This window comes from Xyrauchen texanus, chromosome 30 (genome assembly GCF_025860055.1).
Source record: "Xyrauchen texanus isolate HMW12.3.18 chromosome 30, RBS_HiC_50CHRs, whole genome shotgun sequence".
Taxonomy (NCBI): domain Eukaryota; kingdom Metazoa; phylum Chordata; class Actinopteri; order Cypriniformes; family Catostomidae; genus Xyrauchen; species Xyrauchen texanus.
The window spans coordinates 8510852-8529170 of NC_068305.1; the positions used below are offsets into that span (position 1 = coordinate 8510852).

General features: G+C 39.5%; 1 protein-coding gene across 1 annotated transcript in view; it reads left to right on the forward strand.

Annotated features, from left to right (window-relative positions):
• The window catches only part of LOC127623643 (thyrotropin receptor-like), a 74292-nt gene extending 56211 nt beyond the window's left edge, over window positions 1–18081 (forward strand). Inside the window, 8 exon segments of the mRNA XM_052098060.1 lie at window positions 5580–5654; window positions 7255–7329; window positions 7420–7497; window positions 10639–10707; window positions 11939–12016; window positions 15632–15820; window positions 16696–17948; window positions 17951–18081. Of these exon segments, the coding sequence (XP_051954020.1) occupies window positions 5580–5654; window positions 7255–7329; window positions 7420–7497; window positions 10639–10707; window positions 11939–12016; window positions 15632–15820; window positions 16696–17948; window positions 17951–18081 (1948 nt within the window).
• The last annotated feature ends 238 nt before the right edge of the window (window positions 18082–18319 follow it).

Genomic DNA, 18319 nt, shown 5'->3' on the forward strand with positions numbered 1-18319 from the left:
TCAAGCCTCCGAGAGGGATAAAGGCAGACTGCAGAGGATTGTGTGGGAGAGAGAGATAGTTTACGTACATGTCCCACTGTCACGAACACCAGTGAAGGCGCCTCCTCCTCGAGCCTCCGGAGATCGCATTCACCCGAGTACTGATCTCGTAGACTACATTCCCCACTAGCCCACACACCTAGGTCTGATTACTCGCCCAGCTGTTTCTCGTTACCTCACCCTATTTAACCGTGTCTGTTTGTTCCTTCTTTGCGAAGTCTTGTTTAGCCCCGGCGACATTTCCAAGCAAGTTTTGAAACCACACTAGTTTATCCGTGTACCGACCTAGCGTTTCCCTGACCACGTTTGTTAGCTTCCTACCCAGTTACTCTAGCCTGATAATCTACCTCGACTGTTTGCTGCCTGCCCCGATCTCTAGCCTGTTCTCGTTTCGCCCCTGTCTCTCTACTACACTCTGTTTGCCTGCCCACGACCTTGCCTGTACGACCTGAGTTTTGCTGTTTCAATAAAGCCGCATATGGATCCCAACCAACCTGAGTCTTCATTACACCCACACAATCCTCCTCCAACTAGACATTTAGCAGACTGATCACACTGTGAATGTAGCAACAGAAGGTTGAAAGTTCTGCTGCTGAAATTGGTCTGTGCCTAATAAGTTTGAATTATTGCCCCAATTAGCTGAAGCTGAAAGTTTCTGGGTGAAATGTCAAATGCCCACAGAGTGGCACCAGTCAGCAGGAATCCATATTTTATTAACTCTACCACCTAGCCAAAACCCCAACCCTAAACCTAACTGTCAGTTGAGTAAAAATGTCATTTTAGAGTGAAAATGCAACCTCTGATCATTGATTACGTGAATGCGATTAATTCCTGGCTACCACGTGAATAAAACCTGGGTCTTGGCGGTTGCTCACGCAAAACACTCTCAGTAGCTCTAATCTCAGTGTCTCTAGTCTCAGTGATTCGGCTGAATGGGGTTGAGTTTCAGAGTACATCATCAGAAGCAAGGTTCCAGTACCCTAGGATCGGCCACATTATTCTGACTCTCTGACAAGTGTTATTTTTTTTATTAGACATTTTTGGATCAAGGATCACTCCTTGATCCAAAAATCTGCACCTTGTTTCCTCTCAGAGAAGTTATGTCATGTAGTGCAGCGTGATGGGATTCTGTTCCCCGTATCCGTTACTACGCAATGTCAAGTGGACCGAGTCCAAGTGAGTGATACTTGTGATGGCCAGGAGGAGAGCGCTCATAACGAATATATGAACTATACTCAAATAGCAGACATGGGGACTTGTGACTTGGTGACTTGGACTCGAGTCGACTGGAGTCGCTATTTTTATGACTTGTGACTTGACTTGACAAAAAATAAAATACTTGAGACTTGACTCGGACTTGGAAGTTAAAGACTCGGGACTTGACTTGACTTGAGACACGAAGACTTGAATGACTTGAGTGTTAATCACATCATGTTTTCAGTTTGAATATAAAATATATAAATTATTTAAAAAAAAAAAAAAGTTGATCCAGCTGGAGCGCAGGCTGAGAATAGTTTTGTCATGACTGGATCACGACACTATAGGCTATCATCAGCCATGCTCTCTCGTACCTTACGCACACCACGCCCACTTAGATCAAATAACACATCAACATGTCAGCCGGAGGGGTAACGTTACCGAGGGTCATCGCTTTCGGCTTCAAAAATTATTATCAAGATGGCAAAAGACGAACAGCGCTTTGCAAGACATGCAACGTTAAGATCGCGGACAGCCAGACGTCAACCTCCAATTTCGTCCGCCATTTGAAGAGCCATGCTGCCCAGTAAGTGCTTGTCAATTTGTTAATTTTATCTGGTTAGTTGGTAGTTAGCTAATGTAATAATAGCTGGGTTCCCACGGTCCTTGAAATCCTTGAAAGTTTGTGAATCTGAAAAATAAAATTCAAGGCCCTGGAAAGTTCTTGAAAATAAACATACATAGATACAGGTCCTTGAAAGTGCTTGAATTTATTTTGTGCAAGTTTTCTGGAAAAAAAATCTGTCCATTAATTTTTTATTTCAGCCAACACTTCGTGGCTTATGCTGCATACTAGCCTGCTTGATTTACGTTAGTTACGCCGCATTTACGTTAAGTGTTTCCGCGCGAGGTACTTTGTTTTGTACGTTGCCATGACGTTCACGCGCGCTGGTACCTCAACGTTTCCCACTCACAGACATTGCAAAAATAGGCTTATGGATATACTCTGTGTGAGTGAGTGAGTGAGTGAGTGAGTGAGTGAGTGAGTGAGTGAGTGAGTGAGTGTGAGTGTGAGAGCGCGAGAGTGTGTGTGTGTGAGCGCGAGAGTGAGTGAGTGAGTGTGGGTGTGGGAGTGTGGGAGAGAGAGTGTGTGTGAGAGTGAGAGTGAGTGTGGGTGTGTGTGTGTGTGTGTGTGTGTGTGTGTGTGTGTGTGTGTAGAGAGAGAGAGTGTGTGAGAGAGAGAGTGTGTGTGAGAGAGAGAGGAGAAATGTAACAAAGTTTAATGTATGTAACTGTGTTTGAGAGAGAGAGAGAGGGAGGTGTTCAGAGAGGAGTCTGTTGGATGTTAAGCTGTTATTTGTTTTATGGACTCAATGTTGAAAATTTCAAACATTTCAAACACTGTTGGCAGAAGTGAAAAATAAATAATTTTATGAAGTTACAATTTTGTTTGATTCCATGATGTATTTTACTGAACATGAGTATTGTAATTTACTGACAGTTACTTATATCTTGTCTTTTCACTTTATTATGATCAGATTCTGCAGGTAAAATTACAATAATAAGGTGACTTGACTTGGACTTGACTTGACATAGCCTGTGACTTGACTTGGACTTGACTTGACATAGCCTGTGACTTGACTTGACTTGACTTGCCCAAGAAAAAAATACTTGGGACTTACTTGAGACTTGAAGGTTAAGACTTGAGACTTACTTGAGACTTGCACATGTGTGACTTGGTCCCATCTCTGTCAAATAGTATAATTAACTCCTTATGAATCCAGTCGGGAAGGGAGTTTATTTATAATGAAAGTGCTTGTGAATTTATGGTAATTATAACAGCCTGAATACAGGTGGTTGTGTAAAGACGGGGAGCCCATTCTTAAAGGGAAGGGCATAAGTATATATTTATATGGCCAATGAATAGCAAGTGCTCTAAACAGAGTGCAGTTGGAGCGGATGTGTCCGGCCAGGCCACAGTAGAGGCAGAGGCGGTTGGCGAGACGGCGTTCTCTCTCCTCCGGAGTGAGGTGGGTGCTGTCTAGCTGCATGGGTTCCAGGGTCACTTGGCGCTGGGGTGCCGGAGCGGGCTGCGGGAGCCACCTAGCTGGTCGTCGGGAGCGGATGAGGTTGTCGACGCGGATCGCCAGCGAAATGAACTGGTCCAAAGAGATCCCCTCATCGCGACATGCCAGCTCTGATTGCAGATCCGCGCTCAGCCCCTGATGGAAGAGGAGTTTGAGGGTGCACTCGAGCCAGCCGGTTTGCGTGAGTGCAAGTGCTCTAAACTGTTTGCTTAGAGACAGACATTCCTTTTGTGTGTCCTCCATAGTATATAAAGAGCTGATCAGACAGTCTGAACTGATGGGTGCACTCAACGTATGCGTGCAGCGCCCACACAGGGCATAACTAATGCAATGATTGTTCCTCATCTGAATTAAATGGAGGAGGGAAGAAGTTCAGAAGGTAAACCACCTGTGCTTTGAAGGGTGTGGTCAGGATCTTGGGTACATAGCCTTTCCTACGTTTGACAGTAACTCTTGAAAGACCGGGGCCAAACTCGACATGAATTGCCGATTGATAATGCATGCATTTCACCTACCCGTTTTACTGAGGCTAGAGCCAGCAGTAGTGTGGTCTTAATGGAGCATGCACAAATCAACAGTGTCCAAAGGCTCGATGGGGGACCTGCGAGAGCTTTTAGGACTAAAGTTAAGTCCCAAGTTGGGACTGTAGCCGGCCGAGGTGGTTTAATCGTCTTGCTCCTTTAAAGAACTTTATGATTAAATCATGCTTGCCTATAGAGATGCTGGTTTCATGTGTGTGATACGCAGATATAGTTGCCACATACACTTTGAGTGTTGATGGGGTGAGTCCTGCATCTAATCGCTCTTGAACAAATATTAGAATTTCATGTATGGGGCAGTTTACTGGGTTCTTGCTGTTTACAGGGCCCCCCTGTTGATTTTTGCATGCTCCATTAAGACCATACTACTGCTGGCTCTGGCCTCAGTAAAACGGGTAGGTGAAATGAGGAAATGGTGTCTGTGCACCTGTTTTTATAGCAGTCAGTTTCATGCCAAAACAGGCGGCGCTCAAACACCATAGCCAATATTCAAATATTAGTATCTTGTGACAGTGCCCTCTATGCACAGTTTCAGCTGTGGTCAGGACCTCTGTACAAAAAATGTAAACTTGATTAATGATACGGACAAACTTTAAATACCATTGAAATAAAAACTGACCTTTCTGCCATCATTTATTCACCCTCGTTGTTCAAACCAGTATGACTTTTTTCATCCATGAAACACAAGATTGTGGCTGTCCAAGCTCCAAAAGCAAACATAAAAACACTTAAAAGTGCTCATGCCTTAGACCTAAATTCTTCTGAAGCCATATGATAGTGTTGTGAGAGGAACAGACCGAAATGTAAGAGTTAATTCACCTCTTCACCCATTTGAAACTGGCGCGCATACCAGAACGACTTGTTATCGGAAGCGTTGCGAGCGCACCGGACACCATGAACGCTTTTGAGAGCTGCGAAAGCAGGATTCGCTGTGGTGCCAGGCAAAAGTTTAAACAAGGCAGGAGAAAAGGCAAAGGAAAATAATTTGTGCACATTGTTTCTTGTGTTCATTGTCAGTGTTGTTGTTGAATGTGTGAAAGTGAAAGAGATTTGGGAATGGGCCAGTCTTCCGTGCCCCTCTTACAGTACCTCTGCGCGACCCTCAGGCTGCAGATGATGTATGGACTTCTCAACATATTTGGCAGAGATGGGACAATGATAATCAGTATATGGATTCAGAATTTTATCATGTATAATTTGATTTTAACATGGTTGGCAGTGATTGGATGATGCTGTCCATTACTTTGAATAAGAATTATTAATTCAGCTTTATAGAAAATCAGCTGTAATGTCTATAACATCTCAAAAACATGAATAACCAACACTCCTGGACACAAACTATTTGATGAAAAGAATCTGGGAAACCTGGGTCTAATTTGGGTGAGCCCAGGCCCACCATTGACAATGGGATATTTACAGTGGAAAAATTTGCTTTTTGAAAATACATATTTATTAACTTGTGCCATAAAAAAAACAATGAATGTTTTCAAATGGTATGAAAGTAATGTGAAAATAATTCCATAGCATTCAAGTGTATATCCAGCTCTTCCATTAAAGAGTTCAAAAACTGCTATGTAGAGATACATAGATTTTTTGTGAAGCACAAAGTGTTGCATACTACGCTTACTGATCTCACATTTTAAAAAGACATTTCAGTGCATGTATTATAGAGTATTTACAATGAGATCTTACAATTCTTTCTCTCTATATTTTTCAGAGAAATAAGGAACACAAGAAATCTGACATTCATCCATCCAGAGGCTTTTAAGAATCTCCCTAATTTACAGTATTTGTGAGTAAAACACTGTCCATATATTCTCATTTGTCTTTTCCGCAAACTGTCATTTTATACGACATATATACTTTGGCATAAATCCTGGTCTATATTGCATCTTATTTTCGCCAAGAACCGCCCACTTAGACAGGAAGAGACCATCTGACTGACAATTGAAGCAGCCAATCATAGTTTGTTTTGTTTTGTTTTTGCATGCCGCACAGGGTCAGGATTATATCATTGAATATTAACAGTTAATTTAATGCCAAACAAAGTGTTTAAAAATGCAACAAATTACTAAATAATAATATCTATAATAATAATATCAAATTAATGGTAGGGATCTGTAACAAACAATTCATGAAGTAAACTTTAAATCATATTTTCCCTTAAAAAAAACTGCCTGTCAAAGCTGTGTCCTCACTTTGCATCAACTTTTTAATAATAACCTGAATAAATTAGACAATATCATGGTCAGATAAAATTCTGAGGACCATTTTCACACTTCCTGCTCATGGTGGATGCAACAGTAGGACACGTGGTCTGGTAAGTTAAATAAAAAAAAATTAATGACAAATTTGTCTCCAATATACAACACATGGTTAAGATGGAAAAATTATAAATTCTGTCAATTTAGAGGGATTTTCAGAAGGAAAAAAATGGATATAATGTATTTGATCCCTTAACTCCTTTACTGAACACTATTATTAGATCATTAAAGACTGATAACCCTTGTTATATAATAGCATGCTTTCTAGTGTGTCTGTCAGAGCTGACACAAATGTACAATGCTAGTTATGAAGTGAATAAAATGTTAATTTTCAGAAAAAGTGTTTTTATAAAAACCTGTTCCCTTACATGGTTTGTTAGCTGAGACCTTTGTCTACAAATATATCTATTTCAAATTAATTTAGAATTTGAAAATAAAAATCATTTTTGCAAACAAACTAGATATCCAGAAGCAGAACTTCTAAAAAGGTGTTTGGATAATGTGCACATGTGGCCTCAGAGGAACCCCAAATTATGCCTTAGAGTATCTTCTTGAGAATTAGAGAAAATGTTGCCAATTCCTGGAAAACTGTTTATTCCAATGCTTAGTTCTTCCTCGCTAGCACTCATATATTCAACACAGTACTGTTTAAACACGATTCTTGTCTTCGACTGAAAAACTAAAACCTGTGCACTCCAACTTCCAGAAGTTGCATTGTAATGGGACAATCTGATTGGAGCTTGCGATTGTAGTACTTTTCAGTTTTGCGTGCAATGTGTATCAGGTGCTCAGTAAACATACTGTGGGTGGTCCATTTCAGGCAATGGGGTGTCAACAAACTGCTAAACATAAGCGACAAGCACCCATTTGATCTCCACATGAAAAGCGCTACAGATAATGTCTTGTTTTGATTTTAGAATATTTTAGCATTTGTCCGTTAATCATTTGCAGATGCTTCGGAAGGTCAGCAACAACAGTCAAAGTTGAAAATGTATATGTTCAACTTTGGGGATAACAATGGCGATTACACTTCTCTCTGTAGAGGTCAAAGTGTTCGACAACGGTGATATGAGTCATGTGGAAGTCCCTTAAAAACATGTTAACCTGAGAGATGTTGTGTTTGTACAGAGGCTTATTCAACATGGCCCTCACCATCTTTCCTGACCTGACCAACATCCAGTCTGATGTCTCGTTCTTTCTACTGTGAGGAGCATTCTGATTCTGCCATTTATATACGTGTGTGTTGATGTTTTATTAAGTGTTTTTCTTCATTCCTTTTTGCTCTTTCTGCAGAGAAATTAGTGATAATCCCTACATTGCTGAAATTCCAGTTAACGCTTTCCTCGGCATTACCAATGACATGCTGACCGTGTAAGTGCCTCATTTCTGTCTTTCACTGTATAATGACTCTGGTATGTTTTCTTATGTAAAAAAAATACAAAAAGACACATACAGACAGGGTTATGATTTCTGGTTATGATTTCTGGGGCCCTAAGCAACTGTCCTGCCTGGGGCCCCCTTTTGGCATACAACTGGGAGAAGTCATTTTATATCATAATTTTAATATAATTTCTAAAAGCCATTGTAACCAAGTACATTCAAAATGTTTCATGAAATAAAAATCTAAATGGATGCATGTTTTCCACAGTTTTTCCACTAAATGAACAGGAAGAATAGTATTACATTTGTAATATATTAAATATAAGGCAGATGCTATTTGCACCCTAGTGCAAATAATTATATATGCTATTTACACACCTGTGCAAATAGTGTCAGATACTATTTCCACCCATATTTAAATACTAGCATACAGTATGTGCATCACTGCAGTGTGTTTATTGTGTTTAATTAGAGTCCCACAGACACACTACATGAACCCCTTCCCCTAAACCTAAACTTAACCTTAGCAAAAATAACCTTGGTTTTACTATCGCAATCACAGTTTCACAGTGGCATTTTTTGTACATTTACAGTAACCACAAAAATAACCATGGTTACTATATTACCATCATATTTCTCTACTATCAAAATGGTTAATTGTATTATAACTATTGTTAATTCCAAAAAACATGGTAACTGCAATATAAGTACTACAGTGATGCAATGTACAGTACACACAAGCGATGCCGAGCCGCGGGAACGAGTATGATCGACAGACCCCGCCACCGGATCAAACCCTTCTCTGCACTCCTCGACATTCACTGTAACCAAATCACTGCAATGAAATCAACCTTTATATTCACTTTTATCAATTAATTTAAGGAGGATAAAAATAACTATTAAGAGTGGAAACAGGAAATAATTTAGGAAAACAGAAGGTGGTGGTTTGTCGTATATTTCTGTGGTTTCATCCGACTATTGGGGTGCAAATAGCTGCACTGTGTGGCAGATGCCATTTACATCGGGGTGGCAATAGACACTCCACTAATATAATTTCTATGCACCAATACAGCAATAAAAAACAATATTTACTTACTTATAGTTTTAGAAAATACTTTTTGTAAATTAACAGAGTGTGCAAAAACTGCAATTTATAAACTTATATTTAGGAATCCAGATTAGTATTAATTATTATGTTCAGTCAAGCTCATTAATATAATATGATACTGAATTACATTATTTTGAGGATTTGTTTTATGATTTGTTTTAAAAGTAATATACAATATTCTTTCATATTTCACCTTCACTTGGAGCTTTTATTTTGACGGCATGTTATAATGCACTGCCGTGTCAAACTGTATTTGGCAGTTTCCAATGTTGCTCATTACAAATTGCATTGAACGCTGTCATCTCCTGTGTGAGATGTGTCACATTTTTAGATTTGTATAATAAAATGGCATCAAATGTTTGGAAGTGTTCGAATGGGTGAACCTGCAGCACTTTGCCATCACAATGCATGTGAACCACTCTGAGATGGATGAAACATGGATGAAACATGGATATGAACATCAAGCCGTGCGCACTGAGTGCATGAAGTGTCCAACATTCCACACTCTGTTTTTATGGTTGAAAAAGTGCATCTTCCGGGTACTTAAAGGACACTTCTTTTTGCAGCATTTTCAGTGTTAACATATTACTCACACTGCTTACATTATAAAATGGTGTATAGTGTGTGGTGCAATACAGGACACATTCTCTTATTTTCTTTTCGTTTCAGCGTATAGAATTGTGGGTTTTTAACTGTAGGGAAGGTTCATTAATGTGCTTATTTGCATCTGCAAATGAAGGGTAAAATCGAGAAATGTATATGTAAATAAGATCTTAAAAAACATAAAATCTCAAAAGAAGTGAAGAAATTGTAACATTTAAAAAAAAGAAAAAAGTTATCTCTGTACTGTTAAACAGCCTTCTTTAACAGAATAGGAGGGTTAAAAATTGTGATAAAATAAAGGGTGGCATAATGTATATTTTCCTATACATTTTCACTTAAAATCTTGATTTTGATAAAAAAAAAGCAAAAGTCCATGGACACATTATACATCAGCTACCCATTTAGTTAATTAGCCAAACTGTCCACTGTCTATGGTTGCCAAGCAACATAGCAACTTGGCCCTTTAATAAATAATGTGTGCTCAGATGTTTATGTTGTTGGTTTACTATCTATTACCATTATTAAAAAAAATATTTTGGGGGTTTCTAATGATTGAATGATATTCTGAGGGGTGGAATTTACAAAGAATAAATTGCCCCGGCAAATGCGCTATTTATTAGCGCACGATCTTTGCGCTGGTTTAGCGACCGATTCACTAAATTAATTATGCATATCATCCAGTTGCGTAAATATGCCCATAAAAGGTATGCAGATTTGCTACATTCAAATAAGAGTTAGTGAATAACCTCCCTATTCTCTATTCATCTTGGTTCAACTTCGCTAATGCCAACCAAGCCAGCCCAGAACTTGAGAGTGGTGGTAGATGACCAGCTTAACTTCACTGCCAACGTCTCAACAACCGCCCGGTCTTGCAGGTTTGCACTTTGCAAAATCAGGAAAATCAGACCTTTTCTGTCTGAATATGCTACACAGCTCCTGATCAAAGCTCTGGTCATGTCAAGACTGGACTACTGTAATACTTTATTGGCCGGTCTGCTAGCTAAAACAATTAAGCCACTGCAGATGATCCAGAATGCTGCAGCGCTTCTGCTCTTCATCAACCAAAGAGAGCTCACGTCACCCTAATCTTGATTTCACTCCACTGGCTGCCAGTAGCTGCCCGCATCAAATTCAAGGCTTTGACTCTGTCGGACAACCAATTGAAAAGCACCCTCTTACTTCATTTCACTTCTCCAGGTCTATGTCCCAACTCGCTCTCTGCGGTCAATGAAAGAGCGGCACCTGGTGGCCCTGTCGCAAAAAGTTCTAGTTCCTGGTACACTTATGAAAGCTTTCTAGAAAACTTTGTGAATCACATAGAAATTTATTTTAATATCTGTGTTGTATAAACAGAAAGTGTTACTTGCCAGAAGTAACCATAGACATAACTGTTTTGCCATTTCTTGCTTTTTGTCCAACAGGAGGCTATACAGTAACGGCTTTAAGAAAATCCAACATCATGCTTTCAACGGGACAATGCTGGACTCAGTGTAAAGTTCTTGACACTCAAATCTTATGACACACATTAACAATTAAAGATCATTATTATAGCCTGGATAGCATGCCGTTGTTTTCTCAATTGCTTCATATGGACAAATCAGTAAAGGAAAGGGCTCCAAATCAGGAAGCCTTTTATTTCTTCCAAAAGCATATACTTGATTAAAACAACACTTCTTTTTTATTTATTTTTGCTGTTTCGCAAATCTGGAAACTTGTGTCCTCTCTCATTAACATTAGCTCCCAAAAGTTCTCTGCTAAGGATATGAGAAATTAATTAAGTCCGCCTCATCCTCTCACAGCCTGTTGCTGATGTCGGTTTTTGCATGTGTTTATATTGGACTGCTAAAATTAAATTCTAGGATTGTAAAATCTCTTGTGAAGGTGGGAGTGGGAAGTAGCTAGGCTTTTTAGGCGGTTGCAATGTGGAGTAGAGTTCATCCAGTGTGGTGAAACAATTTTTTAAGAAACCACTGGTGTGGCTGTTAGTGGCACAGCTGTTTATGAAGAAGAACATGTTTTGTTCAAATATGTAACCTCAATTATGAGCAATATTAAAAGTGATGCTTTCCTTAGCACACGTGAATTAAAAAATTACTGTATCCCTTTTACCTACTGCAAAAGATAGTTCGCCCCATATGAAAATTCAATCATTATTTTTTCACTCTCATGTTATTCCAATCCTGCATGACTGACTTTCTTATGTGGAGCACAATAGCAGCTGTTAGCCGGAATGTTAGCCTCAGTCAGCTTTTCAACAGGATCACTCAAATTCCAAAATTTCCCGTTCCCTAGGACTGTCCGACTCTTCATCTCTCATCAGACAGTTTTGCGTCAGCTCAAGTTTACCTTCTCTTGTTAGACCTCCGGAGGCGCATTGCGTCAGCAGCGTTCATATCCTGCATTTAAATGAGGAAGTAATTGCGTGTGCATAAAGGAATGATCTGGGTTCAGTACAAGTTAAGCTTAATCGACAGCATTTGTGGCATAATGTTGATTACAACAAAAATTAATTTCGACTTTTATTTTGAATTAATCTCCTTATGTGTTCCTTTGAAAAAAGAAAGTCATGCAGGTTTGGAACAATATGAGGGTGAGTAAATGATGACAGATTTTGCAATTTTGGGTGGACTATCACTTTAATTTTACTATATGGAGATGACATGTAATTATGTTGTTCACTATCATGGCCAAATTGATATTTTGCTTGCTTTTTCTTTCCAGGTACCTGCACAGAAATAAGCAACTGACAGTTCTGGATGAGAGAATGTTTGCTGGGAGCAGCAGCGGGCCAATGCTCCTGTAAGTGCTTTTGTTTCTGCTGAAAGCACTTGAGATTAAGTGTCTGCAGTGCTGTAGTTTCCTCTGGGCTCACAACGTTTCACCTGTTCCACCTATGATTTGGTTCTATTTTGGGGGACACAATAGGACAAATTAAGAAGGTTTGTTATTTTGATTCCAGTAGAGGGTAAAAACAAGATGACTTTAAATGTCCAGTAAGTGTTTGTAATAAGGTCATTTAGAGATTGCTAGTCAAGCTACCACAAAATATCATAGTGTTATTTTATTATTTAGTTATTATTTTATTGATTTTTTATTAATAGTGCTTACTGCTTACAAAGCAGCACTCTATAGAAACATTCCTCTTTCGTTTCTCAATATTCTGCAATTAATTTATCTTTAACCTGCAGACTCCATTCAAACTCTGCTCCCTAGATAAATTCAGTCATAGTGTGCATTAAACTTTATTATTTTTAGGAAATTATCAGTTAAATTTCGAATATCTCCATTGATTTATGTTAATAGAATTTAAAAATGTATTCAAAATGTAGCTGAAATGAAAATGTAACCTTGATGATGTCATCACAATAGTGCATGCTGAAATGCAGTTGGTCTTTTCTTTGCAAATATGTGTAGCCCCCTTTACATTGTGACTATATTGATTCTCGTGGACAGAAACAAGATATGTGCTTATGTTAAGCATTATGACAGCTGCAAAGCACCGTTTTATATACACAGAACCAAAGCCTCTATCTTTTGCTAACTTTCAAGCACTGCTATTTCCTTTAGGATTGCGAATTTTGTTACTTTGACACTTACTGTATATTTCAATAAGTGAATGAGAACTGGGGCCGTAAAACCCCCCCAAAAATACAAAAAGTACCATAAAGTAGAAGAAAAATATCCCATGTAAGTCGTGGGATATATTTAAAGGAATAGTTCACCCAAAAATAAAAATTCTCTCATCATTTACTCAACCTCATGCCATCCCAGATGTGTTTGACTTACATTCTTCTGCAGAACACATACAAAGATTTTAAGAATATTTCAGCTCTGTAGGTCCAATATTTCAGCACATTTTTCACTGAACATCATGCAATTGCAGTCTCTAGGCATAATCATGATTTCAAGCTAACACTTCTTAGTATTTGACACAGGCGTAGAGCACTAGATGGCGCTATAGGAAGTGTAATCGAGTTAGAAATCATGATCGCCAAGGAGACTGCTATCACAATATACAGTGAAAAAGGAGTTATATTTTGGTCTGTTCTCACCCAAAACCAACTGGATCACTTCAGAAGACATTGATTTAACCACTGGTGTTTGATGGATTATGGTTATGCTGACTTGATCTGCTTTTTAGAGCTTCAAAGGCCTGGTCACCATTCACTTGCATTGTATAGACCTACAGAGCTGAAATATTCTTGTAAAAAGCTTTGTGTTCTGCAGAAGAAAGAGAATAATACAATGGTAAGATAATTTTCATTTTTGGGTGAACTATCCCTTTAATGTCCTCTCCAAAGTCATTTGATATGTGTGGCAGGGCGGAGGGCGGGGCCGGGTCGTGATCCGGTCCGTTAACGGACATGTCCGCCATGTGTGTTTGTCTGTTAAAGTTTCAGTGTAAAGGGATCAATGGAAAGGAGGAGGCGAGAACCAGCTTGACAATATAAATAATGGTTTAATAAGAAACTGAAACTTTAACAGACAAACACACATATGACGGACATGTCCGTTAACGATCTCTCTCCCCCGCACAATCCTCTGCAGTCGACCTTTATCCCTCTCGGAGGCTTAATTAGCCTAATATGGGACCGGGTGTGTAGGATCACGACCCGGCCCCGCCCTCCGCCCAGCCACAATATGTTTTAAATCTCATTCAAATGTGGTTTAGGTTTGGGGTTAGGATTAGGGGTTAGACTTTAATTCATTTGAATATTTATTTTCTCTCTGGGAATAAAAGTAGTTTTTTAATAAGCGCCAACTCATACAATGTCTTACGATTCTGTTTAACTCTGGTTAACATCTGGTTAATTCATAAATTACTCTGCCCATACAGAATATATGGCAATGTAAATCACATATTTGTAATACAGTATATGTTCATATAATAGTTTCACTGATATAAAATGTAGCATAATTTTTTTTTTTTAAATCCTACAAAAATATATATAAAACATATTTTTTCCCAAACACTAGTGGGATATTAATACATATATGCCTAAATATATGCCGTATTTGAGATGTCTGTATGGGCGAGTTCAACATGAGAATGGGTTGTTTGGAATTACCAGGTTTGCTTTGGATTTAAAGGACTTCATTAAACTATCCTACTCTATATGTTGGTGTTACCAACTTACAGGTTTGCATGTAAACATTAAAATGCCCTGTCCTCTCAATGCAGGATGCTGAACATAGTAACATCTTATCTGCCAGCTGAAATCATAGTACTTTAATAAGTTAAAAATGTGGCCCCTGAGCTACCCTCTCAAGAGTCAGTCCAGTGTGAAATCATCGCTATGAGGTCACCGATAAACTATCTCAAGGCTGCAAGGGTGTTTTATTTATATATATTCATGTTGCACAATAGGCTCTTTGGAACATCTGTTTAAAAACAACAACAACACGCTCACATTATAATGGATTTTTGGAATGTGTGGTGATTCTATTGTGAAGGTTGATGATTTTAAGAGAAAATAAAAACACACTGATATAGAGATACACTGTAAATAGTCTGATTTATTCATTAGAAGGAAATTGTTGACTTAGGGTGATACTGAAACTGCTTTACTGGTTTCTTTACTGTAAAACAGCAATGTAAGCAGGGGTTAAAGGTATAGTTCATCCAAAAATGATAATTCTTAAATAATTTACTGACCCTTATGCCATCTCAAACTTGCATCATTTTATTTCTTCTGTGGAAAACAAATATACTTTTATAAAAGCAGCATAAAGGTGATCTATATAAAGGGATTTTTTTGTGTATGCCTCAAGCGTGAGGAAGAGTAAACAAGCTTCTCACATTAATGCACCGAACAGTCTGAATTCAAGATTCATAGTGAATAAGGAGTCACATTTTGGTCTGTTTCTCACCCCAAACCGATCACTTCAGAAGAGATGGATTAAACCACTGAAGTCATATGGATTACTTTTATGCTGCCTTTAAGAAGCTTGGAAGTTTTGAACCCCACTGACTATATTGTATGGCTATAAACACAATGGACAACTATGAAAATATCTTTGTGTTCCACAAAAGTCGGTCATACGAGTGAAAGATGGCAGAAGGGATGTTGTCGTATCTCTGAGATAATTTTTTAATATCATATTCCTTTAAACTGGGACAGAGCTTGATTTAAAAACAAATATTTTTTTATTTGTAAATGCTTGTGTACTCTGCAGTTGTCATGTGTTCCCATGCACACATTCGGGCCCCCCGCCTTTTTAACTAAACAGTAGAGACCTCTAATTTCCAGATTAAAAGAGTACTTGTTAATGCAAATTGAAACATGTGAAAGCATGTGAAATGAAGGCCTTGCTGAAATCAGTGGGGAAGGAATCTAAAGATTCTCCACTCTTACTGGAGGACCCTGAAGGAGAACAGCTTAACCTTTCTTTGAACCTCTTCTGTCTTTTTAGTGATGTTTCAGAATCAGCTATCACCTCCCTCCCAACCAGAGGCTTAGAGCCACTTCGGGAACTCTGTGCTCGGAACGTCTGGGCATTAAAAAAACTACCACCAATCAAGACCTTCAGACATCTGATAACAGCAGACCTGACCTACTCCAGCCACTGCTGCGCATTCAAGAACTTGAAGAAAAAACGAGGGTTTGTGATTGAGGATTCATTACAATACTAGATTAAAACCTGTGAAGATCTATAGGGTGAATTAATTTGTGTTGTGCCCCTTTTGCACACCGTATTTTTGAGCACAAAAACCTGCATCTTATTTGCTAACCTTCTGCAATCCCATTAAATCAGGCACTAAATGTGCTGAAATAGTGCCAACTGTGCCATTAGAATTTAAATTAAGTCATTGTCATTCTTTCTAGCACAAAGTCTGGAGGATCACCAGAAGTTTCTGTCACTCTGGCAGCTGAGGAACCTCAAATGGTGCCTCAAGTATCTTTTTTTTATTTTTTAGATTGCACCTTATTCACAAAACCTGTGCTATTTGCCTGGTGCTGTTACCACCTGTGGAAAGCAAGCAGTAAAATGTATTTTATTTTAAAGTGATATTCTGTTGATCATGGCATCAGTAATTCATTAAATTATGAAAAAGATCATTAGAAAAAGATCATATTACACACAGTATATTGGGCATACAGTGTAGTTGAGCATACTTTCAGCAGTTTAAGGAGCTGATTCAGGTGCCTGGATCATGGTGGTGGAGCAATGCTGTCTCATCAAAATATGCCAGATTACAGTAGTCTGATGCATCCTCCACAAGTGCTATGCAAATTGTGTTCAGCACATATTTTTGTAAATCACATTACCTGATTTGCATAATTCCTTTAATGCTAAAACAAGGCAGACAGCATGCGCAAATAAATAACACTATCAGCGGGTGCAATTTATTCTTGGTGAACTGTTGACACATAATTGGTTGCTTAATTTATTTAAGGTCGATCCTAGCTTTTGGACCTTTTAAAAATGCAATTTTCAGCATGAAAGCATAATGTAATTTTCTCTTTAATTGGCAGGTACTTGGAGGACATAATTTGTAACTTGACTGCCAAGTATAATCAACATCATAAGAGCTCTGTGGGTACTTTGAAAATTCCTGGCAGCATGGAACCTGGAATCAACTCTGGTGATACTCTCTTCAGAGACACCTATGACCACCAGGACTTTTATAGCAACCTGTATTACCACACCTACTCTGGTGGGCACCCAGAGGATGATGTGGGTTTCGGGGAGACGCTGAAGAACCCCCAGGAAGACACCAGCCATGAGTTTGACAGTCGCTATGACTATATTGTATGTGAGGAAGGAGAGGAGGTGGCCTGTTTTCCTGCCCCAGACGAGTTCAACCCTTGCGAGGACATCATGGGTTTCAGCTTTCTGAGAGTGTCAGTGTGGTTTGTTAGCTTGTTGGCTGTGTTGGGAAACCTGATTGTACTGTTGGTGCTGCTAACCAGCCACTACAAACTGTCTGTCTCACGGTTTTTAATGTGCCACCTGGCCTTTGCTGACCTGTGCATGGGCATTTACCTGCTGCTCATTGCTTCCGTGGACCTGCACACACGTTCAGAATATTACAATCATGCAATCAATTGGCAGACAGGTCCAGGATGCAACCTCGCTGGGTTCTTCTCCGTGTTTGCTAGTGAGTTATCGGTCTACACACTGACCACTATTACTCTGGAGCGCTGGTATGCAATCAACTTTGCCATGCGGCTGGACCGTAAGTTGCGCCTATCCCATGCCTCCGTTATCATGTTGGTGGGCTGGATCTTCTGCCTAATACTGGCCCTCATGCCTCTTGTTGGGGTGAGCAGCTACCAGAAGGTCAGCATTTGTTTGCCCATGGACACCCAGACACTTGTGGACCAGATCTACATCCTCTTTGTACTTGTTCTCAACATTCTGGCTTTTGTAGTCATCTGTGCCTGTTATTTCAAGATCTATTGCACAGTCCACAATCCCAGCCATCAGTCCACCAGCAAAGACACCTACATTGCCAAGCGGATGGCTGTGCTCATCTTCACGGACTTCCTCTGCATGGCACCAATATCATTGTATGCCATGACCGCTGCATTGGACCACCCGCTCATCACTGTATCCAACTCCAAGATCCTTTTAGTGCTCTTTTACCCGCTGAACTCCTGCGCCAACCCTTTTCTCTACGCTATCTTCACCAAGGCCTTCCAAGGAGACGTATTCATTCTGCTCAGCAAGGTGGGGCTCTGTCAACGACAGGCCCAGCTATTCCGCGGTCAGACGGTATCCTCTAAGGCAGCAGAGGAAACACCAGGCGTGAGAGGGAGCAAACGGGGGCAAAGGAAGCTCCTATGTCCCTACTGGATTTCCCAGGCAATCCACCAGTCACCCAACAGCAGGTGGACAGTGATGGGCAGGACACTTGAACCCTATGGGAATCAAGGCAACAACAACTAGAAAGTAGAAATCCAACTGGGTTGGAGCAATTAGATTGCAATGCAGCAAAGAAAAGACACAAATCAAATTCACTACTTGAAATGTCCGCTTTGCAATAGATTGGTAAAAAAAAAATTCGCCCCAATTTGAAATGCCTAATTCCCAATGCGCCACATAGTGACTCACCTCAATCCGGGTGGCGAAGGACGAATCTCAGTTGCCTCCATG